Raw genomic sequence first — 27,959 nt, forward strand, 5'->3', positions numbered from 1 at the left:
CTTATATCTGAATTCATCAGTATCCAGTAAATTTATCAAAACTTTAAGGCCTCCAACATCTCTGATTGCCAACTGGCAGGTCTCTTGCGCCAAGTTGAAATCTTTTATTGAACGCAATGCAATCACTGTAGCTATCTCTTTTCCTTCCTACGAAACGCAAGGCCATGGAAAGGTTAAATAAGATCACGCTTCTATAGAAATTTCCTTAATGGTTATGAATCCATGAACTGGGAAATGTGTCTCCCCATACATGGCATGTTAAATTTTTTTAAGTTCTCCGAGTGGGTTATAATTTGTTAAATGAATCATGTAGAGTTGAAGCACAAAAAAGCTTTACAGAGTATCATAAAACATTATTCCAATTAAGAGTCAACATTTAAAGGTGGTCTGTCTGCTTTAAACAGCTAGAGCATTAGGTGGTATTAGTACATTAAATAGAGTCGAGGGGCAAGCCTTGAGAAATCCACTGAGGAATATAAGTTTTATGCAGAGGTAACAGGCCGTCCCTGGAGTTCTTGAACAGCATACTGTGCAATCCAAACCGTGTCTGGAAATTATTCTCACAGATGTATGTAGAACAGTCTGGAACAGGGAAAAACCTGAGGAAAGGGAAACCATGTGGGAAGCAGTACAACAAACCATGCTGGGACCAGGATTAAGTGGGAGAGGGGCCATGGGGTTGGGAAGGAGGTGGCGAGCCCATTAGGAACTGGAGATGACTCCGTGTATGGATAAAGGACAAAAAGGTAGCCTTCAGTATCGCATGCAAAATGCTGTCCCAGTGTTGAGAATCATGTGATCAATGTCTGCTTGGCTAATCACCAGCTGTAAAAGGTAGTGGGGAATGGCTCCTTTAAGGTAAAACAATCTGGGAGAATTTAAAAGAATGTAATGATTGATCAGTGAAACAGATGCACCAGGAAATTATAATCAGAATTCATTGCAGGAATTCTTAAGCAATGTCCACCCATCATTAATGCTTTAAAAAATCTTCTGATGGATGCAACATAGTACATATTACTTCTCCTCCTATTAAGACGGGATGGTAAATAAGAGTTCCAGTATAAGCACCGAAATAGTTCATAAGACACAAGAGCAATGTTTCTAATGGAGCTAAGGATAAACTATTTTTGTAAAAGGTGCTCATGAAAGATGGCCTTCGGTCTCTACCTCAAAACACAGTATGAATGGCCTCAAATAAATCTCTTTCCTTTTTGAAGAAAGACACCTACAAAATATGTTTATTCTCATTTGCTGATTATGACTTTATATTGCTATATTACAGATACATGTTCATAGATACAATATATACATTTACACAAAAGTGGAAATTATATCCAAGCAGCCCAACCTCCTCCTTCATATCTCACACACACACAAATCCTTTTGTGAATACAACATGATGTGTTACTTTTAAAATAAGCTGAAATGGGATTATAAGAGGGCAAGCATCAAAAAGATAGAAAGGTTTAGACTTCAGCCTTTCCTCTTAATGCGTCCATAAAAGCCCCTCCACATCTCTAAAAATATTACAAACCACTATCCTGTGCTGAAACCATTGTCAGTCTGCTTTTCATATTAATTTTCTTCCTGAGTAATCCAGGCTGTCCTCTATATTCAAGATGAAGTTGAGAATGGCAAAAGCCTTCACTTTACTATTTACATTGAAAATAAGGAGTTTTCTTCCCATAGCTTTTAATGTCTTTGTTTATATCAAGAGAAATTTTTACCACCACCAATCGTCCTACAGTTCATTTTGAAACATAAAATAGTAAATCCTTATTACATTCAATTTTATAATCTCCCTTGTTTTGGGGTACAGGACCTCTTCAAACACACATTAGCACTTTTGATGCCTTTCTTTTTAAAAACAGAAGGCAGATATTTCATAAATCATAAAGAAGAATCTAAATGCTAATCATAATATATAAAAAAAAAAAGAGAAAGCGAGAGAAACAATTATTTAACAATTCTTTTGTTGAATTTAATTGGGTTAAAAGGAGCCCAAAAATTCCCCTGGTGTACCTGGAGGAGGAGAGCTGGGTGGGCTCCCACATGAAAAGTTTAAAAATGCAAACCAGGAGCTTCAGATAGAGTTCTTTAGGCAGTGCCTTCAGACTCAAGCATGACTTGAAAGCAAGAAGGTATCAAACAGCATGTCATGCCTCAGTCAAGCCAACAGAGTCCACACACACACACCAAACTCCGAGGCAGAGCATGCTGTCCTGGCGTTCTCAGTGGTGTGTGATAGAGGACTTTCTTGACTGCTATACTTGCATTGTATTTTCTTTGGTAGCACTTTCCTACTTACACATTCCGCACAGTCATTCTTTCCTATTTCATTTCGAGGTCTCTTAATTTTTCTCTTCTAGATTATTTCTATCTTGTGTGCTTGATTTCATCATATGCACCATAACCAATGACATAACAATTTTAAGGAATTGTGTACTTGTGGTAGATGCCCAAAAGGTAAGACACTATATTTTTCTAAATGATCTCTAAGCCACTTTTGAAGCCAAAGGATGGAAAATTTTCTTTTATCATTGAGAAGTTAGATCCTTATAGAAAAAAACTCTGTAAATCAGCAGCTTTTTTTCTGAAAATCTGGAAACATATTCATAGACTTGAGAGTTTTTTTTTTAGAACAGTTTTATATTAGGGAAAGTTAGTTTTTCCACATTTCAGGATTTAGTTCTACTCTTGTCACTGACCACACTCCCCAAAGGATTATAAATCTTTCAGAATGAATACCAGCGAATGGGAGCCAAAATATTCAACATACAGAGCCACAAATGTTAGCCAATTGCTATTCTTTAAATACCAGCTATGTCAAAGGATTTTCAAATGTTTGTTCTACTTTGACCAGATGCCATAAACATCTTACTAAGAAGAAGCAGTGCAAATATGCTTATTTTTCAATTAAATCTCCCCTGAGAATGTAATTAGTTGCCAATACTTATTTTCACATTTTATCATGTATTTGCATTTGTGAAGTTTTAAGAGCTGGAGAAAACATAGTAAAATATTATTTTACTAGTTTCTGAAGGGTTTTGAAGAATGCTTCCAATAAGCTTTTCCACTTCTTAAATTAATGCAAGTTGTTTTGCTAGTTGTCATCCTGCCCCTGCGTCTTCTCAGACATTTCCAGGCTCTGTCAGCCTTCAGATACTTCGCAGTTCACATTCCTTTCTGAGACTGGGAGGCCTTTGTTCATTATCATTATCACAATCATGTTGCTAATATGTGAAAGTTGAAGAGATCTTGCTTTTTCCTTCATTTTTCTCAAAATTTCTTTTGGAAAGACAAGATCAATAGGCACTCTTCTAAACAATGTTTCTCAGTGTTTTAAATAACATCTTTGAAAAAAAAAGTATTACCTTATCTGGTACATAGAGTAATATCTACCTCCAATCCTCTTACTGCTGATAAAAGAGAAATAAATGCTTATGAAATTGAGATGAAGAATGTATCTGAGACTAAATCAGGGAGCCAGATGCCTCCAACCATCCAACCATTTTTTAATTCTTTCATTCAACAAATTTGCAGTTATTCACCATGTCTGATACCAGGAACTAGAGACATCCTGGTAGACAAAAACAGATCTAGTTTTTGCCTCGTGGAGCTCATAAAGCTTAGTGGAGAAGAAAGATCTTAATTGTTAAGCCCATCCAAATAAATGAAAACTTTAAGAAGTGTTATACAGAAAAGTGGCACAGGGTTATGGATGTTTGCAACAGGGGACTCTAGGCCAGGACATCAGGAAAAGTTTCCCTGAGGAAACTATGTCTGGACTGAAGTGTGGACAGAGTAGGAGCCTTCCCTGGTGAAGGAGGTCGGACATGATGAAAGGCACACCAGTCAGAGGAAACAGTATGTGTAAAACCCTAAGGAGGATTGGAACATGGCCTGTTTAAGACCTAACGAAGGCCAGTGTGGCTGAGACCCAGAGCCTGGGTGGCAAATGATCCAAGATGAGCTAAAAAATTAAGTGGGCAAAGGAATCTGCTGCACCCATAGGCCAGGTTGAGGATTTTAATCTTCATTCAAGATTAATAGGAAATATTCAAGGGTATTGTTTTGGAGGAGAGTGGGAGGACTCACATGAGTTGCGTACATTTTTAAAAGATCATTCCAGCTAAAGGGCCCCCTGTAGGGAGGGGGCAGATGGAACATATGGAGACCATGCAGGTTACTACAGCTATCCAGAGAGGAGGTAACTGGGATTAAGAGGTCAAGGATACTTATTTGTGTCATAAAGACTTCAAGTAACTTGATTCAGAAAAGGATACTATAAAACAAGTAGACGAAACTCTGATAGGCTACATGCTCCCAGAGCCATCATTTGGAGCTTCCTGTAGAGTCCCACATGGTGACAGTGAGATAAGAAGGCAGTCAGAGGCACAATCGGGAGTGGAGGCCCTTCTTTTGCTCCCCACCGTCTGTAATCAAGGGGCAGTGGGTGAGACCTGGTGAGGAGATACAGCCATCACACAGCCATCCAACTGACTTTCAATGATTTCAGCATTTTTTCCTCCAAATATGCCACTCAGAGAGCAAGAAAAGTGAAGCCTGCCAGTGACTGTTTATTAATGATGACAGAGGGCCTGGCACCCAGCACAGAGGTTGGCTTACAGATACTCTTCATGTCCCAGGATGAGAAATGGTAAAAAGTCAATGCTCAGAGTGAATGGCATATGAGCACGTAAGTCAAAATAGTAAAATATATTGCTTTGCTTTCTGTTTATTTGCAAACTGGCTTTATACTGATGATTCAGCACTCATAAACCTAAGACTCAAGAGATGAGACTCAATAGAACTCCAGGAAAGAAAATGAGAAAATATTGTTCCAGAGGAAAAAAGAAATTAGACTCAAACTGTTGTATTACAAGCTTGCTGAGAATTTTTATTGGGAATGGGTAAGGAACAATGCAAGCATTCCCTACACATTCCTTTTAAACAGACATGGAACATTTACAGAAATAGATAATCTGCTGGAATGTCCTAGTCACTGCAATGAGGAAAAATTTGTAGCAAATATAACTGCCTTTCTAAAAAGATTTGGAAGACTATACTGAATAATTATGATAATTAATAAAAATAGCTCAATAAAGTGGATATAAGGGCCACATTAAAAATGAGTAACTCCCCCATACACTAGGAATAACAAATCACAATGCATAATTTGAAAAATGTTCCCATGCCAGTATTAGCAAAATAATAACAAAAATATCAAGGAGTAAATCTCACAGTATGTTGAAAATATGTGGAAAAGAAGCTATTAAGTTTTACTAAAATACATACAAATTTAAAAATAAATGAATGGTCATACCATGTTCCTGAATAGGATAACTGAATGATATTAAAATTTGCAAGCCCACAACTATATGGTCAATTAATCTTTGACAATGCAAGAAAGAATATCTAATGGAAAAAAGATAGTCTCTCCAACAAAGTGTTGGAAAAACTGGACAGCGACATGCTAAAGATTGAAAGTAGATCTTTTTCTTACACCATCCACAGAAATAAATTCAAGATGGATTAAAGACCTAAATGTGAGACAGGAAATCATTAAAATCCTAGAGGAGAACACAGGCAGCAACCTCTTTGACATCAGCCCTAACCTTTGACATCAGCTTCTCTTGAGGCAAGGAAAATAAATGCAAATATTAACTACTGGAACTTCATCAGATAAAAAGCTTCTACACAGCAAAGGAAACAATCAATAAAACTAAAAGGCAACCTATGGGATGGGAAAAGATTTTTACAAATGACATACGAGTTGACAAAGAGTTGGTATCCAAAATCTATAAAGAATTTATAAAACTCAACACCCAAAACACAACCCAATTAAAAAATGGAAAGACGATATAAACAGACATTTCTCCAAAGAAGATATCCAGATGGCCAACAGACACACATTAAAAAATTTTCAACATCACTCATCATTAGGGACATACAAATTAAAACTACAATGAGATATCACCTCACACCAGTCAGAATGGATAAAATTATAATACAGGAAATAGCAGCATTAACCAAAGGATACAAATATACTAATTCAAAGGGAATGGAAAAAGGGAATATTTATAGCAGCATTATCAACAATAGCCAAATTATGGAAAAAGCCCAAATGTCCATTGACTGATGAATGGATAAAGAAGATGTGGCATATATACAACGGAATATTACTCAGCCATCAAAAGAGTGAAATCTTGCCATTTGCAATGGCATGGATAGAGCGAGTATAATGCTAATTGAAATAGGTCAGTTAGAGAAAGACAAATACCATAGGATTTCACTCATATGTGGAATTTAAGAATTAAAAAAAATGAACATGGGGGTGGGAAGAAAGGAAAACCAAGAAAAAGAAACAGACTCTTAACTAGAAAGAACAAACTGATGGCTACCAGAAGGGAGGGGGGAGGCAGGGAGGTGTTAAGTAGGGGATGGGGATTAAGGAGAGCATTTGTTGTGATGGACGCCGGGTGTTGTATTTAAGTGCTGAATCACTAAGTTGTACACCTGAAGCTAATATTACACTGTGGTTAACTAACTGGAATTTAAATAAAAGCTTGAAAAAATTGCAATTTATCCAAAATAATTTATAAATTCATGTAGACCAGCCAAAATCCCCGGTAGCATTTTTGAGGGTTTTTTTTTTTATTTGATTTTCAACTTTTCTAAAAATGATCTGGAATGGAAAATATGCAAAAAGTAGTTTTAAAGAATTTAAGAAAACTCTCTGGCCAATCAAGTATTAAAATACACCAAAGTAGCAGTAATTAAAACAGCATGGGCCTGGCATGGGAGCATCCAAATAACTCAATGTAATAGAGAAGGATCCAGAAAGAAACTCTCACATATGAGATGACAATACTTGATATAGGTAATATCTCAGATCACTTGAGGAAAGAGTGGAGAAGCCAATTATCTGTGTTGATACAACTGAATCTCCATCAAAGAAAAAAAAAAGTAAAATTAGATCCCTGCCTCACACTATACATAAAATGACATCAAGATAGAAGCAACTTCTAAACATTTTTTTAAAACTATAAACCTACAAGGAGGAAATAAAAAATTTTTGTTCTCTTGAAATGACATCAGAAAAATCTTCTTAGCTCTTAATACACAAAATTTTATAAGCTATGAAGGAAAATCAATATATTTACTAATGTACAATTTTAAAGTTTTCAAACAGAAGAGTAGATAAAAAGACATGAGAAACTGAAAGAAAATACTTACAAATACTATAACAAAGGGTTAATTTGTATTAAGATTCAAAACACAACCACAGAAAAATAGGCAAGATATACAATGCAATGGCTATTGGACACATGAAAATATTTATCAACTTCACTACTAATCAGGAATATGCAAATTCACACAAGATACATTCTCTCAGTTGGAACAAATTATTTTAAGATTTGTGTGGAATCAGAAAAGACCCTGAATAGCCAGGGGAATTTTAAAAAAGAAAACCATAGCTGGGGGCATCACAATGCCAGATTTCAGGTTGTACTACAAAGCTGTGGTCATCAAGACAGTGTGGTACTGGCACAAAAACAGACACATAGATCAATGGAACAGAATAGAGAACCCAGAAGTGGACCCTCAACTTTATGGTCAACTAATATTCGACAAAGGAGGAAAGACTATCCATTGGAAGAAAGAGAGTCTCTTCAATAAATGGTGCCGGGAAAATTGGACATCCACATGCAGAAGAATGAAACTAGACCACTCTCTTGCACCAGACACAAAGATAAGCTCAAAATGGATGAAAGATCTAAATGTGAGACAAGATTCCATCAAAATCCTAGAGGAGAACACAGGCAACACCCTTTTTGAACTCGGCCACAGTAACTTCTTGCAAGATACATCCACGAAGGCAAGAGAAACAAAAGCAAAAATGAACTATTGGGACTTCATCAAGATAAGAAGCTTTTGCACAGCAAAGGATACAGTCAACAAAACTAAAAGACAACCTACAGAATGGGAGAAGATATTTGCAAATGACGTATCAGATAAAGGGCTAGTTTCCAAGACCTATAAAGAACTTATTAAACTCAACACCAAAGAAACAAACAATCCAATCATGAAATGGGCAAAAGACATGAAGAGAAATCTCACAGAGGAAGACATAGACATGGCCAACATGCACATGAGAAAATGCTCTGCATCACTTGCCATCAGGGAAATACAAATCAAAACCACAATGAGATACCACCTCACACCAGTGAGGATGGGGAAAATTAACAAGGCAGGAAACCACAAACGTTGGAGAGGATGCAGAGAAAAGGGAACCCTCTTGCACTGTTGGTGGGAATGTGAACTGGTGCAGCCACTCTGGAAAACTGTGTGGAGGTTCCTCAAAGAGTTAAAAATAGACCTGCCCTACGACCCAGCAATTGCACTGCTGGGGATTTACCCCAAAGATACAGATGCAGTGAAACGCCGGGACACCTGCACCCCGATGTTTCTAGCAGCAATGTCCACAATAGCCTAACTGTGGAAGGAGCCTCGGTGTCCATCGAAAGATGAATGGATAAAGAAGATGTGGTCTATGTATACAATGGAATATTCCTCAGCAATTAGAAACGACAAATACCCAACATTTGCTTCGATGTGGATGGAACTGGAGGGTATTATGCTGAGTGAAATAAGTCAATCGGAGAAGGACAAACATTATATGGTCTCGTTCATTTGGGGAATATAAAAAGTAGTGAAAGGGAGCAAAGGGGAAAGGAGAAAAAAATGAGTGGGAAATATCAGAAAGGGAGACAGAACATGAGAGACTCCTAACTCTGAGAAACGAACTAGGGGTGGTGGAGGGGGAGGTGGGCGGGGGGTGAGGGTGACTGGGTGGCGGGCACTGAGGGGGGCACATGATGGGATGAGCACTGGGTGTTATTCTATATGTTGGCAAATTGAACACCAATAAAAAATAAATTTATATATATAAAAAAGATACATTCTCTCCCCATTTGGAATTGGCCAAAATAAAAAAAGACTGTAGATTAGTGAGAATTTGTAACAATGAACCTTATTTCTAAACAAATAATTTTAACACCCTGGAAAGATTTTAAAGACAATCTGCCTAGATCCCACTTCACACCAATTGGTTTAAAACTTCCATGAATATTACCTGAGCATTGAGATTTTTGCTTTGTTTAGTTTTTAGGAGCCTGGCTGATTTCACTGTGTTCAAGGTCAAAAATCATTGGTATATTACTAATTGAGTGTAAACTAGTATTTGCTTTGTGTAAGTAGCTACAAAATTTTTTTTTATTCAAACCAAGCTTGGTCAGTTTATTACTTTTCATTATTTCTCTTTAAATTTTAAAATTTCATTGTAATACTTCTCTAACTTCATTGTGCATATATTGTTTCTTGTTTAAAATAGATTGAGGTGGAACTGATATGCAAAAAACGAGTTGGGACACATGCGTACATCTGTGAAACCATCACCACAATCAAGATAACAGGAACATCCATTGCCTCCAAAAGTTTTCTTATGTCTCTTCCCTTTTTGTCATACTTACACTTACCATGAGATCAAATACCCTCTTACATTTTTTAAATGTACAATTCAATATTGTTAACTATGCTGTGCAGCTCTCTAGAGCTTGTGAAACTAAAATTTTGTACCAATTGAACAACACCTCCCCATTAGAACTATCAAAATTTTAAATGTACACAGTCTTTGACCCAAGCAATTCTACTTCAAAGTAGCTATCCTACAGAAATAGGATACATATCCAAAGAATATGTAAAAATATTTACAATGTTGTAATAATAAAAATTGATCTGGGAGACAAGGCAAAATGTTATCAGTAAGGGAACTGTTACATAAATTATTGATATATTCATATAGTACAAAACAATGTTGTAATTAGAAGAACTGAGGCAGATATGGAGGATCACCAAGAAAACATTAAATATAAAATGCAAAATGTCACATAACAAGTAGTCTGACTTCATTTCATACATAAAAATTTCATATGTATATTTATATAAACAGAAACATCTGGAAGGGGGCTTTCCCTGTTATTCTTTTGCATGGCTTAAATTTTAGGGTATATATTAATGTATTATTTTTATAAGATTTAAATAACTTAAATACAGAAAAGAGATAAGGGAGGGCTAGAAGAGAAACCTGTGCTTCTGCAATGCCCTGCATGTCCCAGAAATATCAGAAGGCCACAGCCAGCCACACACCCCCAGACAGCAGGAGCTGGGAAAGGAGCCACAGCCTTTGCCAGTGGGACTAGCAAAGGCTAGTGGACCACAATGGGACCTAGAGTTTAATATTTTTCCTACAAATATGCAATTTCTAATAATGAGTACAGTACAAGTATATGCATATAAAATGAAAAGATCACTTATACCAAATCTGGTACCTTTTACTCCCTAACTCTTCTATTTATAGATTCTTCAATGTGCAAACTTTTATAATAGGACCTGAATATGTGTTTTTTCAATAAAAAGTAAAGCAGCCTAAAGCATTATACAAACTGGGAACTAGGCAACGCTACTTTTCTACCATTTATTTAGCCTCTCAAGTAAATTTGGGGGAAAGCATACTTTGAGGAACAAACAATAGTGTTGCTGGCAATACACTGAGCAACAAATTCCCCCCATTTTACATTTTCAGATTACATAAAACTGAACAGAAGTCACATAAAAGTTTGATAGCAAAGTTCTTTACAATCAAATATCTTATGACTAGCTAGATGAGCAATGTGTAATATCATAGAATTGTATTCTAGCTGGGCGGGCTCACAGGTACATTTATGAATGAATGAATGAATGAATGAGTTAAAGCTTAAGGGAGCTCCCTTGAGATTTTTAACATCGTCATTTTCCAGTAGGTAAGTTGATGTGGTTGTATAATGTCAGCCAATGGTGGTATGAAGTGTTATGATTCAGTAGCATTACTTTATCGTTCTTATCCAGTTATCTTTGCTTTTCTCCACTCTTGTTTATGATACCCAAGGGGCAAAAAGAGCTTATAGCTCAAAAACTAAAAAGCTCAATTAGTTTATTTGTGGAATACAGATTCCTCTGTGGAGATGAGGAGACTCTCCGTCACTTTCATGACCTCCTTTGTAACAAAGGATCATTTTTTTGGGGGGCAATATATAAATATACAAGTGACACACAACTCAAGTAATCCAAGTACTTAAAGTATGTTCATGACTTACCTTGCAGTATTTAAGAAAACATAAGTGCAAATTCTACTAAGTAGAAATTTTTTAGGTGATGCAATTTAAAATATCTTATGATTTCTAACAGTGTTTTTTTTTTTAAAGGATAAAACTCTTTTGTCATGGAGACATTTTTTTAAAAGTTAACCCACATCAATGCAACACCACATGTATTAACTTAAAGACTTTCTCAGGAAGGTGGTAGTAACTTTGCTTTCTAACTACTGCCATTCATTTGAATATATAAAAAGTGACCATTTTTTCCATTTTTTTAAGGATTCTGCTGAACACAAATAACACTGTTCTATCACAATCTTCTCCATCTCTTTCAGTATAAACTTAGCCAAAGAGCACACTCTCATAGTGCCTTCCAGAAATGAACATTGAATTCCTTTGTTTAGAAATGCTCCCTGTTTATTTAGTTTCTTACTCAAATGAAGAAAACCAAACAAGAGAGTAAATAGGAGGACACAACAGCAAGGCCTGAAGGCCCTCTGTGTCCTGAGTTTCTTGACAGAGGAACAGAATAACTAGGCAACAGGCAGTAAAGATAGAAGCCTGAACATCAGCCTGGCCCACGGCCACCTCGCCTTCTGTGTGGCCCAGAGTGAACTATTTCTCAGCTTTTCCACCAATGAAATAAGGATCACACTACCTGCACCTCCATACCCAAAACCCGAGTAAGGGGAAAGGAATTTAATTAACTGTAATTGACTGTAAAGTACATCAAATTCCTGCAATGAAAAATCACATAACTCCCAATTACCACTTAGAAGAACTCTTTAACCAATTAAGGTGGTTGTGTGTGTGTTTAATCAGCTCATGAAAGATTATTAAGGAACTGAATGCCACAAAAGTAGTCTTTAACAAAGGTTTTAAAGTTTCAAAATGTCTCTGCAGCGAATCCCCTTCCAGACGGGGAAATCTAAAACATGCCAAGGACAGAGCCTGCGGGGTCTCCTGGGAAGCCTTGTGGAATTTCTGATGTGATTCTTTGAGTTTCTGATGTGATTCTGCTCACTGTGGAACAGAGTCTTGGTCACTGCAAAGCTGGGGGGTAACTTCACTTTTCATGGCCTGAGAGATCTCAATTTGCAGATACGTAACAGAGCAGGAGAGTAACTAGCAAGACCCCTGGCTCACATGAAAGGTGAAATAAACACCAGTGTTTCACGAATTTGATCAAAGACAATTAAAAAAAAATTAGGCACCACCCTCACAACATGGTGGCTGGGGGAAGAGAATGAATGTGTGGTGATGCCCAGTTGTGATCATATGATGTCACTCAGCAGCCAGCATTAGCCATTCTCCACTGAGTGACACATGTCTGGACAATATCACCATCCCCCAGGACTTGGGAACAACGACTGCACAGATTTAACATTTAAGAATGATACCACATTTGTGAATTTACATTAAAAACCCCATCTTTCCCTGACTTCATCATAGGAAGGAACCATAGTTCCTTATGGTTTTAGGGTGTAGGAGCTTTCAACTGGAGGGAACCTTACTTTAAAAATAAACATTGTTCTCTTTTTGCTTCAAACTTTCCTATCTTTCTTTAATTAATCTTTTTTTATCTACTGGCTAGTTGCATAAAATTACCAAATAAAATGTTACTTTAAGATTTTTTTTTTTTAAAGCTTTTTTTTTTTTTTAATTTTTATTTATTTATGATAGTGAGAGAGAGAGAGAGGCAGAGACACAGGCAGAGGGAGAAGCAGGCTCCATGCAGGGAGCCCGACGTGGGATTCGATCCCGGGTCTCCAGGATCGCGCCCTGGGCCAAAGGCAGGCGCCAAACCACTGCGCCACCCAGGGATCCCTACTTTAAGATTTTTAAAAAAAAAAGCTGATGAATCAATCTGTTTGTAAGCTGGCAAACTAATATTTAAGGAAAGACTTCTATTGGAATAATAATGGAATTTTGATCTAAAAATATCGCTTTGGGGGATGGCTGGGTGGCTCAGCAGTTGAACATCTGCCTTTGGCTCAGGTCGTGATCCCAGGGTCCTGGGATTGAGTCCCATATTGGGCTCCCCATAGGGAGCCTGCTTCTCCCTCTTCCATTGTCTCTGCCTCTCTCTGTGTGTCTCTTGTGAGTGAATAAATAAAATCTTTAAAAAAAACTTGCCTTGGTTGTACTAACTGGAATGGGAGGCAGCTACTTTCTGATTAGTTATTAAGAGGTCATATTCCTTCATGAATAAAAAGACAAAAACAGGCACAATGCTTCACATGCTCATTCATGCCCTTGGGTCCAGAAGCAGTAGTTCGATTTTTAATGAATAATGTGAGCTTCAGTCCTTTATTTCCAACTACGGCATGGGCATTTCTATTTGGGTATTTCATTTTTTCAAACTCAATCTGATCCAAACCCAAGCCTCCTCATAAACTGACCTGCTTCCTTTCCTAGCCATTTCTTTGCTGCTTCCAAGATACTTCCAAGGACAGTATCCTATTCAAAGCCCCCAGCACACTCTGATCACTGCAACCCCCTGGTTACTGGTCTTCTGTCTCTTCCCAGTCTGATTCATTATGTAGACCACCTACTGCTGGACTCAACTTTCTAAATCCCTGCTTTCATCATCCTGATCCCCTGGCTGGGCTCTGATCAAAATCCCAGGTGTAGAAATAGGCATCCTGCAAGGAGGAGGCACACCTGGGAAGATGGCCCTGGGGATTGACCCCAGATGCTTCCATTATTGCCTCAAGGACCCAGGAACAAGACCAGCTGAGATGAAGCACTTCAGAGTAGCGGCAGACATCTACAAGCCCGCTTGCTAATAATCTCCCATCTGAGCCTGGAGGTAATGCCAGAGTAGTATTGACATCTTATCCTCAAGTGACAAGGAAATGCCTATAAGGGAGATAGAGCAGGATTCTAGACCCAGTCTCTGTGATCCCTCCAAACTACCTAAAATCTTAACCAGTCACATTCTTGGCATCACTCTATAGCCTCCTCAATTTTCTCCTGGATTTATTTATCCTATAGTATTAAGTTCCATACCCAATCCTTCTCCAATCCACACAGTAATAGATTTCAATAGGCTTGAAACCTTGTGTCCAGAAATTCATTCTTCAGTTTCATGATAGGTATAATGTGTATGAAATGCAGACCTACTTATAGTTACAACTGTTCAACATTTTCTCTCACTTGACTGAAGAGTACCCATTTGTATTAACTTATAATACTATAATACTTGTGACTAATCCACATTTCCAAACAAAATAAAATTCTGCAACTCTCCTCCTATTTCATAAAGGGGTTCTTTGTGAATGTAACTGGTTGAGTAGTAAAACTTCCACATTTTACAAAACTTCACAGAATCAGTGTGGGATGCACCTTAACAAACTATCTTCCCCAATTGCTGGAATCGATCCAAAGCAAAACATTTTAATTGCGAGATTTTAAAGCAGCCCTGGCCAGGGGAAAAATAATACCCATAGAAAGCTAGAATATACAGCAATAAAATTGCATATCTACATGGAGAAAGGGAACAGGAAAGGGAGAGGGTAAGAGAAGGTGGGAAAGATGTCAAGAGCAGAAGGAATGACTCTGGCTCACAGGGAGGAAAAACTGCTCTCAAGGAGCTGAGCATGAAGAACAGCACAGCCTGGCCCTTTGGGAACCCATTCTCTCCCCATCACACCTCCTGAGCAGAGGGTTGAGAGACAAGCCTGTACTCACTGGCTAGGCACTCTGCAAGACATAGAAGTGAGTTTAATATGGTCTTTCCATTTGAGTAGCTGACAAGACAGACAAGTTGAACCATAAAGATAGCAGAAGAAAGAATGTGTTTCTTGCTAAGGAAGCTGAAAAGGTGGTTTATTGCTTCTTTTAGAACTCGGGTACAGAGTCATCTGTTATGTGTGTGGGGGGAGGAAGAAGTTGGAAGGTTAAAAAGTAAAAATGCAAAGTCTTCATTAGTTTAAAAATTAAATTGTATTCTAAAAATCTAGATTAAAAGAATATATGCATATATAAAACTTGTAAGTTGAAATGAATGTATGTCAAAGCCAAATAATTAAATATAAATTCCCTTTACTTACATGCCAAGATCTGAGCTCATAGCTCTGGATAAATAACAAGCTATAGTTCATTGACCTGTTTGGGTATTAATGAGCTCATCAAATTTTTTTCAACAATTACAGACATTGCTGTACTTGGAAAATGGTAAGTAGAAAGTCAGGTCAACATTAACATTTTTCTACTAGTGTAAGTCTACATTTAAGGCATAAGTCTGCAATTAAAATGTCAGGTGTATTTATTTTGAGATTACCTAGAGACATTCAATTTTGCATTTCATAGACTTTTAATATCCTTTTGTGTCCCCATATAAAACATTTATCTGTGTCAAAAAGCTTGAAATCATTTGTAGATATACTTTTTCTTTTATTGGCTATGTTAAGAATATCTACCTGTGGGAACTATAATAATTCCAAGCAATTTACTGTCTGGCCAAAAGTATCACATTTGCACATGATTTATTGATGAATAACTTGTGCAAGCTTAAGTAGCACTTCATCAATAAATGTTTTCCTTAGCTGTTCTGGGACAGAAATAGTGCATCCCTTTTTGGCCTGATTTATATGGACTTATCCTAAATAGTCGAAAAACTCAAGATAGTTATCCAATAGTTAGGCTATTACGAGAAACGCTCATTGCCATGTTCACTGGGAGGATATTATTAAGGATGTCATTCACTACCACACTCACTGTCTGCTTCATTAAATCCTCAGGGAGAAAATTCTTTCTGCTCTTAGTACCAGGATCAGTTACACACATTGGCAACTGGGCTATTTTTACCTCATGATGGTAAGAGTCTTTCCCTCATGGTATTAACTCTGTATTTCCCTCCTTTTATTGGTTGCTAGAAAATTTAAAGCAAAAGTTGAAGGCCAGCTTTGCAAGTCCAGAAGACTCCACACCATATGTTGTCTATAATAATAATAATATGTAACAGAAGCCATTATTATTACTAACGAGTACTGAGTACTTTCTGCTAAGCACTTTATATGTGTCAGATCTTTTTCATAATAATCATAAAACATGAGAACCTTTGTTTTTGCCAACTTGACCAATGAGAAAACAAACTGAAACTCACAGAGGTCAGTCAAATACCTCAAGGCTACTGAGCCAGTAAGTGGCAGACTCCTGACCCAATTAGAATCTTTCTAACATGGAAGGTCATGCTTCTAACTGCTCTGGTAGTGTGCCTCCTGGTCCATCCATGCGTCTTTCCTGTTGACTCTTTATTTCCTTTGACTAATGAAATAAAGTTAACAGACCAGAATTATTTGTATAAACACCAGGGCTCCCATCTGGCTCAAGTTGTTCAAATGCTAGATGGCAAAATTCTCTGATGCATTTCCCTCCCCCCCCCCCCAGAGTGACATGTGCTTTATGAGTACAGGAGAGATGGTGGGAAGATCCACGGACCTTCCTACCATCAGGAAGGTCTTCTGAGTCTGAACATTGGTGCTGTGCATGCTAGGCTGAACCACTATGTTGACTGCATGATTTGTATGCAAAGACGCCCACCAAGGGCATGTGCCTGACCATGGGGCCTGACCTCCAGCCTGTGCTCCAGATAGTTTCCAAATTCCTAGGATAGGAATATTCAAGATCCCAGAGTAAGATCTCCAAATTCTTAGGAATTCTTGAAATGATAATCATTCCATGTTTTTTCCCAAATTGTATTTATATATTTTTAGGTGATAATGATGATCCTAAAAGTTTTCCATAATAATAAATAGTATATCATTTTTTGTAATAGATATGCTAAAAATTTCAGAGGTTTTCTATTAAAAAAAACCTCAAACATATCTATTGCAATAACATGAAAAATGATCTCCACTAAAAGAGGGGAACATTACCACGAAATAAATGCCAAATCAAAGCCATTTTAAAAATTGAAGTTGATATAAAAATATTTACTATTTAAAAGATATTATTCTTAAGATGAAATTTTAAAACAAAGCATTTAATAACTAGGCTTTCAAAAGCATAGTACCTAAGGTGGGCATTAGGATTTGCTTCACAGAAGCTCCCATCCTTTTTTAATGATGAAAATCTTTGATTTGCTTGCCTGGATCCTGGTCTGGCCATTGAAATCTATGTTACAGTGGAGAATTAGAATACTTTTTCCCAATTTCTTGACTAATTTTTCTTGGGATTCAGGAAAACATAGATTTTTTTTTCCTGAGAAATACAGGGAATTGCAGCTGGGACCATGCTAAGAAAGGGGGCATATTTTTCTTCTAAAGCAACTTTCTCAGCTACAAAGCTGTGTCCATGCAGAGGATGTTTATTGAATTCACAAAAATGTATGTATAAACTATTTTACCTGTCAGCTTTGAAGGACCTCAAGGGCACCAGAAAAGTAGCCTTAAGTAATTTAGGAGCCACATAAATATCTTTACATATTGCAAAGCCATTGGCAAATGCCCTTGATTCACTCAATCATGTAGAAAAGCTGGAGGAAACTATGAGTTAAGTAAAAATGTTTTTACGAGTACTTCTCAACTATTGCTTTAGTCCTGGCCTACCTAGACATTATCAATATCAGTTATCCACTGATATTAATCTGGGTTTTGGCAAATCATTTTCCCTGCCCTGCCCCCATTCATGTCTTAAATACATTATATAGGCCATTATTATGTAACATGTGTTTACACATATTATGTTGAGAGTAATGAAAAGGGACTGATACATATTTTAAGTATCTACAATGTACCAAACACTATCCACATCTTTCAAATATGCTTTACCAACCCTGAAGTAATCCTATAGGACAGGTATTAACCTATTTTCCATAGGTTAAGAAAAATAAGGCTCAAAGCTATAATCAACAGCTATACTGTTGGTAAGTAACACAGCCTAGAAATTATAGTCCAACTTTAAAACAAATCCATGTTCTTGATGCCACAGCATACTGCAAGGTGTAAAATGATGGCAAGTCATAATAGCTGCTGGCTACCATGGCCCAGGGGAAAGGGTTGGTACCAGGCAGACCGGCTGCTCCACGAGGACTAACCGTGCTATCCTCAGGGTAATAAGACCTTCCCCTGTGCACACAGGGTAATAAGACCATTCCCCATGCACATTTAAATAATAACGGGAGTTTTTACTACTCTTATTTGAAAAAAAAAAAAATATATATATATATACATATATAATCAATTTGGAAGTAGAATATACATTTTTAGGAAAGGAATTAAAAGAATCATTGTAAACACAATACAAAGAGGTTTGTCTTACCTTTAAATATTTCACCAGTTTCTGAATTTGCCAATATTCAGATGACAAATCTGCATTTGCTTCCTGACGACGATCAGGTGGTTCTTCATCTTCCTCATTCTCTGAGGAGCTGTCACTAAGAATTTCCTCAATCTTCTCAGCACTCTTACTAAGAACAGTAACAACCACCACATATAATAAACATATTTATGCTACAAAATGGATGTGGTTATAATCATTAATATTTCAGCAATATGAACATAAGCAATGTATAAGGTACCAATACCTTCTGAGTTCTAAAGATCTTTGCTAAGATCTAAGCAAGGAGATGAATAAATCCCTGTCTCTGTACCAGGTGCAGTTCATTATTATTGCTTTGTATGCAATAATAATAAAGAAAATAGTAAGAAATGAACAAAGGCATTAAGTATATGTCCTATGGCTGTGCTGTACAAAAAGGCAGCCACAAGTCATAGAAGTTAAATATCTTCTGGTTATTTATGTTTATATTTATTTAAATTTATTGATTGAATCATGTTTATATTTATTTATCAAATTGAAATGAAATACAATTAAAATTTCAGTTTTTCAGTCAAAATAGCCACATTTCAAGCTCTCAACACTCACCTACTATACCAGAAGCTTAGATAGAAACCATTTCTATCATCAGGGAGAGTTCAATTGGGCAGCACTGCAAATGCCCACAGGAAGGGTGTCTCTTTTATGAAAGGGAGTACACTTTGTTCCTCACTGCTCTAGAAGCTTCTAACTCAACATCAGGGCCATGGATACCAGCAAGTTCACTCAAGCTTTCATCACCATATCTAATTCATTCTCATTTTCTCTTTCGCTCCATCCTCTCTTCCCTCCAATCCCCCTGTGTGATCTCTTCTCTCAATGTCTTTCCTCATTCTGTTTTGAAGCAAAGGAGAAAGCATATTTCTAATAATTGCACAGAAGTAACTTTCAAGTTTTATTAATTTTTAAAAAGATCTTCTGTTTATTTATTTGAGAGATAGAGCATGAGCAGGGGATAGGTAGAGCAGGTGGGAGAAGCGGACTCCGTGCTGAACAGGGAGCCTGAAGTGGAGCCAGGGCTTGATCCCAGGATTCTGGGATCATGACCTGAGCTGAAGGCAGATGCTTAACTGACTGACTCACCCAAGCGCCCCTGAGTTTTATAAATTTTTAAGATTTTTTTTTTTTTGAAAGGTGCTTTTGCACAGAGAGTCATGCAGAATGATGCTCCTGTGCTGTCTGGGCTGCAGTGGAGTGAAACTGAAATCCTGAACTGAAGTGCCTGTTCCAATTCATCAAGCCACATGATGAGTTTCAGTTTAATGTATTCTCTTGTCCAACAAATGTCAGGAACCTGGTTTGGTTCCAGAGCAAAATCTGGTAGATAAGGCTTACTTAAGAACCAATGTAAATTTAACTCAAAGGTCCCAGATTGAAACATATACTAAATAACCTATATCCTCCAGAGAATCTCTAAATGTACTTTCCCTTAGCCTAGCAAGCTCCTGGAGTTAAGAGCAAGGTGCACTGGGTTGACCCAATCACTCTCGAATCATGTTAAAAAAAAAAAATCAGTACCTCAAAGGAAAGCTGTTCTCTTTTTCCAATGATGAACCCTTTGACATATAACCTTAAATGGCTTTCCCTATTTTATGAGGTTCCCTTCCGGTCCTGTCCCATAGCAACCATACATTTGGGAGGTAAAAATAAGCAAATCTCAATGTTTCACTGACCTATGAACTCCACCTTAAGAAATACTTCTCTACTACATCATTATATCCACTTAAGAAGAGACATAGAGAAGTTCACATTTTTGTCAGAGTAATGGTTGTTGCTTGGATATACTACCCCTTTACCCTTATCTATTACTCTAGAATTCTCTGACTCACTAAATTTTTTTTTGACTCACTAAAATTTGACTTAAAATTGAAACATGTAAGGCCAAACATTTAGTTTAGGAAAGATGAAGTAGATCTTAAGTACATAAAAATCCTGGATATTATATATAAAACAAACACGATAGGACTCTGACAGGTTGAAAGGAGAAGAAAGACTATTTAAGGATCTACAGACTTGAGGAGCAACACAATGGTGAGTTCCTTGGGTTTTTTGTCTCGTGTATTCCAGATTGGGTACTAGAGAAGATAGTGATGCAGAATTATCAGTGGGCACAGGGAAAAAAGCACCTAAGAAAAGCCTGCTCTTTCTACTCAGAGGACCAGAAAAGGAACAGCTTAACAAGATAGAAAACTTTTAGGCAACAGATGATCTATTCTAGTCAACACCACAGAAAACACTGTGGCTCACCCCCACTTCTGCTAACAATGCTAAGAGAAGAGTGTTCTACCTTTATCAGACTACAACAAAACTCCCTAATCCCTGTGTCAGAAGAGACCTAATGGAGAGTCAGAATTTCCACCAACCCCAACCCCACTGACAAATAAACAGAGTCTCTTCCTCTCTGTTACCCACAGAGACCTAGTCAGAGCTTGAACTTCCATTACCAGTTAAAAATGATGAGAAGCCCCTCGCTCACCTCCCCAAGTTGTCAATGAAGGCCTAATTGAAAATTTGTAATTTCCTTCTCTAACCTGAGGAGACAATACACATCTTATTCCACCAATGTGATGTAGGAGGAAACCTGCTAAAACATAAAATTTAAATAAGATTCAGAAAAATTAAGAGAATCATAGAATCTCAAACATTATTAAAACCTAAAAATTACCCATTCTTTTACCATGCTCCAAAAGGTAATAGATAAAAAAGACATTCATGGAAGAAAGGGTTAGAGAGAATGGAGAGAAAGAAAACCAAAACCAAAACAAACAAAAACAATGAACAGAAAAAAATATATATATAATGACAAACTTAAGCCCTAACATAATAATGACATTAAAGGTAAAAGTTCTAAATACACCAATTAAAAGAATTTAACTTACTGTACCAAAAAGAAAAAGAAAAGAGAATCAACCAAATGCTACCTACATGGAACTCATTTCAAATGTAATGATATAATATCATTAGTTTGAAAGAAAAAGAGGAAAAAAACCCACCATGTAAACAATCAAAAGAAAGCAGAAGTGTCTATAAAATAATCTGATTAGGTAGACATCAATAAAAAGAAAATGACAAGGCATATAGAGGAACATTACATAATGACAGAGACATATCAATCCCAAATATGTACACACCAAACAGCAGAGCTGCAAAATGCATAAAGCAAAAATAGAACTAAAATGAGAAACAGAAAAATTATACTTAGAGACATCAATACTACTCTCTCATCAATTTGTGGAACAACTGGACTGAAAATAAGCTAGGATATAAAAGAAATCAACACCACCAAACAATATGATTTAATCCACTTTTATAGAATACTCCAACAGCAGCAGGCTCTACATTCTTTTAAGCACCCAAAGACTCTATACCAAGATAGTGTGACCACACAAAACCTCAACAAATTTAAAAGAACTAAAATTATATAGTGTGTGCTCATTGCCCATAATGAAATCAAACAAAAAAAAATCAATAACAAACAGAAGACGAAAAATCTCCAAGAGTCTGGAAACAAACAAACAAAAAATGCACTTGGGTCCAAGAAGCGAGCCTCAAGGGAAATTAAAAAAAAAAAAAAGCCACACTGAACAGAAATTAAAATGAAAATACAACATATCAAAAACTTTTGTACACAGATAACAGCTAACACAGTGCATAAAGGGAATTATATAGCACTAAATGTTTGCATTGGAAAAGAGAAGTCTCAATTCAATAATCTAAACTTAAGTCTAAAGAAACTAGAAAAAAGAATAAAGTAAACCCAATGCAAACAAAAAAGGAAATACTAAAGAGCAGAAATCAGTAAAATTAAAACAGAAAAACAATTTGAAAAATCAGTAACAAAAAGCTGCTTAAAGAAAAGATCAATAAAATTGACAAAACTCTAGTATAACTGACAAGAAAAAGAAAAGACACAAATACCAGTACCAACAATGAAACATGGGATATCACTACAGATCCTGCAGACAACAAAAGAATAATAAGAGAAAACTATGAACAACTATACACACATAAATTTGACAATCTAGATAAAATGGACCGTTCTTTTAAAGTATAAACTATCACAACTTGCCCAATATGAAACACATAATTTGAATAGCACAATTATTAAGAGAATTTAATTCACAATTAAAAAACCCAAAACAGAAGTCTTTAGACCCAGATAGCTTCACTGTAGAATTTTACCACACAGAAGAACACCAAATTTTATATGATCTCTTCTAGAAAATAGAATAGGAGGGAACTCATTTTACAAAGCCTGATATCAAACCAAAGACAGTGCAAACAAAAACAAAAACCAATACAATACTCTCAAGATTGTGGATGCAAAAATTCTTAACATAATATTAAGCACATGTAATTCAGCTACCTATAAATAGGATGAGTGCACTATGACCAAGTGGGGTTACTACAGAGATGCAAGGCTGATTTGGTATTCAAAAATCAATCAGTGTAATCAACCACACTAACAGCCTATAGAAGAAAAATGACATGATTATACAATTGATGTAGAAAAAAGATTTGACCAAAATGAACACCCAAATGTGAATAAAAATGTTCAGAAAACCAAGAACAGAAGGGACCTTTATCAACTTGATAAAGAATATTTGTACAAAAACCTACACCATCATCATACTTAATGGTGAAAGACTAAATACTTTTCCCTTAAGATTGAGAACAAACAAGGCTATTGTTCACTTTGATCACTGCTGACCAATACAGCACTGGAACTTCCACTTCTAGTTGTAAATCTAAGAAAAAATACACAAGACTTGTATGCTGAAAACCATAAAACATTAGTGAAAGTAATCAAATACTTAAATAAACCGAGATATATAATATTCATGGATTGGAAGAGTCTACATAGTAAAAATATCAATTCTTCCCAAATTAATATAGATATTTAATGTAATTTCCAAGAAAATCATCAGTGATTTTTTTCTGTTGGAGATATAGCAAGATTATTCTAAAATTTATGCAGAAAGGAAAGGAACTAGAATAACTAAAAGCAATTTTTGAAAAAAAAAAAAGTGAGAGAAATCACTTTTCCAGACTTCAAAATTTACTATACAGCTACAGTAATACAGATTGTGTGGTAGTGGTAAGGGGCTAGATGAAAAGAAAAAAATCAGTGGAATAGAACAGATACCCAGAATAGCCCCACATATGTACACCGAACTGATTTTGAAGAAAGATACAAAAGTAATTCAATGGTGGAAAGATAACCTTTTCATTAAATAGTGCTGGAGAAATTGGACCTCCACTTAAAAAAAAACAAAGCAAACAAAAAAACAACAACAACTAAATCTTGACCAAAGTCTCACACTAAAAATAAGAAAAAGGCCATAGGCTTTATAATGTAAAACTATAAACATTTTTAGAAAAAATAGGTGATAATCTTAAGGACCAAGGGCTTCATGAGGACTTCTTAGACATGACATCAAAAATACAACCCATACAGGAACCTGGGTAGCTCAGTCAGTTGAGCATCCGTCTCTTGGTTTGGGCCCAGGTCACAATCTCAGGGATGTAAGATTGAGCCCTGCACAGGGTCTGCCTGCTTGAGACTCTCTCCCTCTCCCCTTCTCTTCCCCATGCACTCTCTCTCTCTTTATCTCTAAAATAAACATATTAAAAATAAAAACAAAACAACCCATAAAAGAAAACATTGATAAATTGAACCTCATCAATAGTAAAACGTTATTCTATGAGAGAGACTCTATAAAAAGGATGAGAAAACAACTTACAGGGAGAAGGAAATATTTGCATACTACATATTCAATCAAGGATATCCAGAATAAAGAACTCTCGAAACTCAACATTTAAAAAGTGATCTGATTAGAACATAAAAAACAAAAGACAAAGAGACATTTCACTAGAGAATATATATGGATGGCAATAAGCCCATGAAAAGATGTTCAACATCACTAGCCATTAGGGAAATGCTAAGACCATGATGAAATAATACTATACATCTTGTAGAATAGCTCAAAACCAAAACCAAAAAAAAGGTTTGGATGCAAAGGCAAGGATGAGGATAAACTCAGTTTCCCCTAAGTGTTTGATGGGAACTAAATGGTACAGCCAGTCTGGAAAAGTTAGATAGTTTCTTAAAAAGCTACACAATTATTATGTGTCAGCAATTGGGCATTTATCTTAGAGAAATGAAAACTTCATCCATATAAAAGCCTTTATATGATTGTTCATAGCATCTTTATTTTTAATATCCAAAAGCTGCAAACAATGAAAATGCTCCCAATAGGTGAATAATTAAATAAATGATGGTACAACCACACCATGGAATGCTACTCAGCAAAATAATAAATAAATAAATAAATAAATAAATAAATAAATAAATAAATAAATAAATAAAATAAAATAAATAAAAAAAAAACGATTGCACTATGAACATATGCAACAACTTAGATGGATCTTAGGGGTATTATAGTGATGAAAACAAAGTCAATATCAAAAGTGTATAATTCCATTTACATGATATTCCCAAAATGATAAAATTATAGAAGTGGATAACAGGTTAATGGTTGCCGGGAGTTAGGATTATAGGGAAGAGGTGTGGGCATAACTATAAAGAGGTGGCAAGAGTGGCTTCCCAGTGGTGATGGAACCCTTCCACACACTGACTGACATGGTCATCACACACATCTACATGGAATAAAGTGATAGAAAATGATACATGCACATTATATCAATATCAGTCTCCTGGTTTCAGTGCTGTAGGATAGTTATGCAAGATGCAACCACTGGGAGAAGCTAGGTGAAGGGTATGAGATTCCTCTGTACTATATTTGCAGCATTCTGTGAATCTGTAATTAATTCAAAATAAAAAGTTTTAAAAATAGTCAAATAAATCAAATAATTTATTATGTTGAACCCAAGAATATAGGATTAATGTAGTAGGGTGTCTTAAAGTTTCTTCTTTTTCTGTGTGCACAAACTTTATAATGTGAAATGTCTGCATTTCTTCCCACTACTACCCCAAACTTACTAACAAAAGTAGCTGACCCTCCTCCACATATGCCGCTTTTGTTGTCAAAATGAAAATGGAGTCAGAAGTTTACTAGCCTTCTATTGATGGCTGTTTTTTAAAATATTTTATTTATTTATTCATGAGACACAGAAAGAGAGAGAGAGGCAGAGACATAGGCAGTGGAAGAAGCAGGCTCCATGCAGGGAGCCCGATGTGGGACTAGATCCCGGGACTCCAGGATCACACCCTGGGCCGAAGGCGGCGCTAAACCGCTGAGCCACCCGCGCTGCCCTGATGGCTGTTTTAATGAGAAATAACATCTATCACTTTAGGATTGGCAGTGCCACCAGTGATGAGTAAAATGAGGCTCAGGAAGATGACTTACCCTTGCTATGATAGGATTGTTCAAAAGTAAGAGATCAGCAAAGAGCCCAGTTCTCCTATCACTCAACTCATGGCAATTAGCATTAAATTCATTTGTTTACAGAGAGTTAACTAGTACCAATAGATGCCTGTGTTTCAAGGAACTCTTCACTAAAAGGATATCTTGCAAATATATTCAAAGAAATTCAGTATTATCATTTTTATAACTAGTCAATACTAGTTGGTCCAAGGGTCCAGTAGAGGACCCCGATGTAATGATAAGAACACCAGAAATTTGCATGCTATCTAGCCCACTGGGTAAAGGGTGGCTTTAAAGGATGGTTCCTTTTAATAGATACGTACCGAACTAACTGTGCTCTTCCAGGTGAAACAGGTGGTCCTGACCTTTCAAGTCTTCCTCTATGTTTTTTCTCTTGAGTGTCTCTTAGTAAGCTTTTGTGCCTAAAAATATATTAACATTTTAAAATTAACTTATTGTGGATTGATAGGAAATTAAAAATAGAAATGTACCTAAAGATTTCATCATTTTCATGCACCCGTGTGACATGTTTTCCTAATACAGAAAATAACTGTATGAGTTCCAGCCTCATCTGACACCTGGGATGTCCCTTCAGTCTTTCAGGCACATTTTGGCCAGTATTTCTTTTATAAGGACCAAGTACTAGGAACTGTCACTCTGCAGGCCCCTTCACTCGGAGCCTTCTACTCTGGGCACATCCTGCCCTGGGTGAAAGTTGCCTGGTTACTTCCCTTCCCCACCCGACTCTGCCACAGGGCCTGGATCTGGTTTTCCAGGGATTCCCAGGTTTAGCGTGGTCCTTGGCACATAGTGGGTTTTCATTACATAGTGGCTAGGTAAACTCATAACTGAAAAATGCCAGGACGTGGGAAGAGTGGTATTTTAAGATTCACCTTCCAGCATAACAGAGCAGCCTGTGTATTTGTCATTTTCATACTCCTTCAGATAGGAGTCACAGAGATCAAACACCTCAAAATTGATGAGAATTAGAGGAACAAGAGCATCTCCTTTTTCCCCAGGACTCCTTCCATCTGCTCTCTGGGTTTGCTGGCAACATGTACTCACTCCGTGGTTCTCAGAATCCCTGCAAGTGAGGGTCCCCTGTGACCAGCTGGGAGCCACTTCTTGCTTTACCCAATCGGGGACCGCATGGAACATTAAAAATAGGCTGAAATTTGTAAGCTATATGCTAATTTAAAAAGTGTCCTTGGCATCTCCGACTGCCGGCTTTTATGAAACACAGGGCCTTAATCTGTGCTTAGGTACCTATTTATAGACGTCCTTAAGTGGAACTCGTTTTGTATGTCAGACATTCTTTAAATTAGTGTCTGCTTCACTTAAGCCTGTTAATATTTTGGAGGCTCTAGCCTTTCTGTGGTATTTACTTAAAGTTCTGTTAATAGATAAGATGCTGTCTCTATCAAGATTTCCCTGATTCACTTCACATAATTTTAATCATTCTAAATTCACCTAGCACTTAACTTCTTCAGGTCCCTACCACTGCGTTTACATTGCCCGTGAGATTCCTCCATGTCTTTTATCATCTTTTTCACGTGATATTAGCCCTGACCTACCAATTGAGTCAATGGTGCTCTTGCCTTCCCTTCTGGTGCCCACACATAAGCCGTATTCACGCCAAATACTTCTACTTGGAATATGAAGAGCAGGGAGGGACTGACTTGTATTATGGAGGGACATGTCAACATCTACTCTGGACTTTCTCCCATGACATAAACTAACAACTAGGCAAATGTGGTTACTGAGGATGTATCAGAGAAGCCCTCATGCAAATTTCTACATACTTTTTGAAATCAACAGTGGCCTTCCAGTTTAAAGTTGGCTCTAATCTCTTGGTCATTTGAAACTTCCCGAAGTTAATTTGGTTCTTCTCTAGTATATTCTTGCTTGAAGCAAGAAAAGCTTTAGGAAGGGCGTCTGCTTCTTCCTTCTTAGGTACCTCCTTAGGCTCTTCATTTTCTTTTTTCCATTCTTCAGTGAATCTAATATCCTTTATGTACAAAAAAAACAGTAATTTTTACAATGACAT

General features: G+C 36.7%; 1 protein-coding gene across 1 annotated transcript; it reads right to left on the reverse strand.

Annotated features, from left to right (window-relative positions):
• On the reverse strand, positions 1-27,959 carry LOC144310137 (outer dynein arm-docking complex subunit 2-like; the record flags this gene model as incomplete). The annotated part of the gene is made up of 4 exons (XM_077890898.1): positions 27,715-27,959; positions 26,236-26,334; positions 18,468-18,615; positions 1-147 (listed from the first exon to the last, which is right to left on the reverse strand). Coding segments are annotated over exons 1-4 (450 nt in total), but the record flags the coding sequence as incomplete, so codon positions are not given.

Source organism: Canis aureus, unplaced genomic scaffold, assembly GCF_053574225.1.
Source record: "Canis aureus isolate CA01 unplaced genomic scaffold, VMU_Caureus_v.1.0 ptg000456l_RagTag, whole genome shotgun sequence".
Classification (NCBI taxonomy): Eukaryota; Metazoa; Chordata; class Mammalia; order Carnivora; family Canidae; genus Canis; species Canis aureus.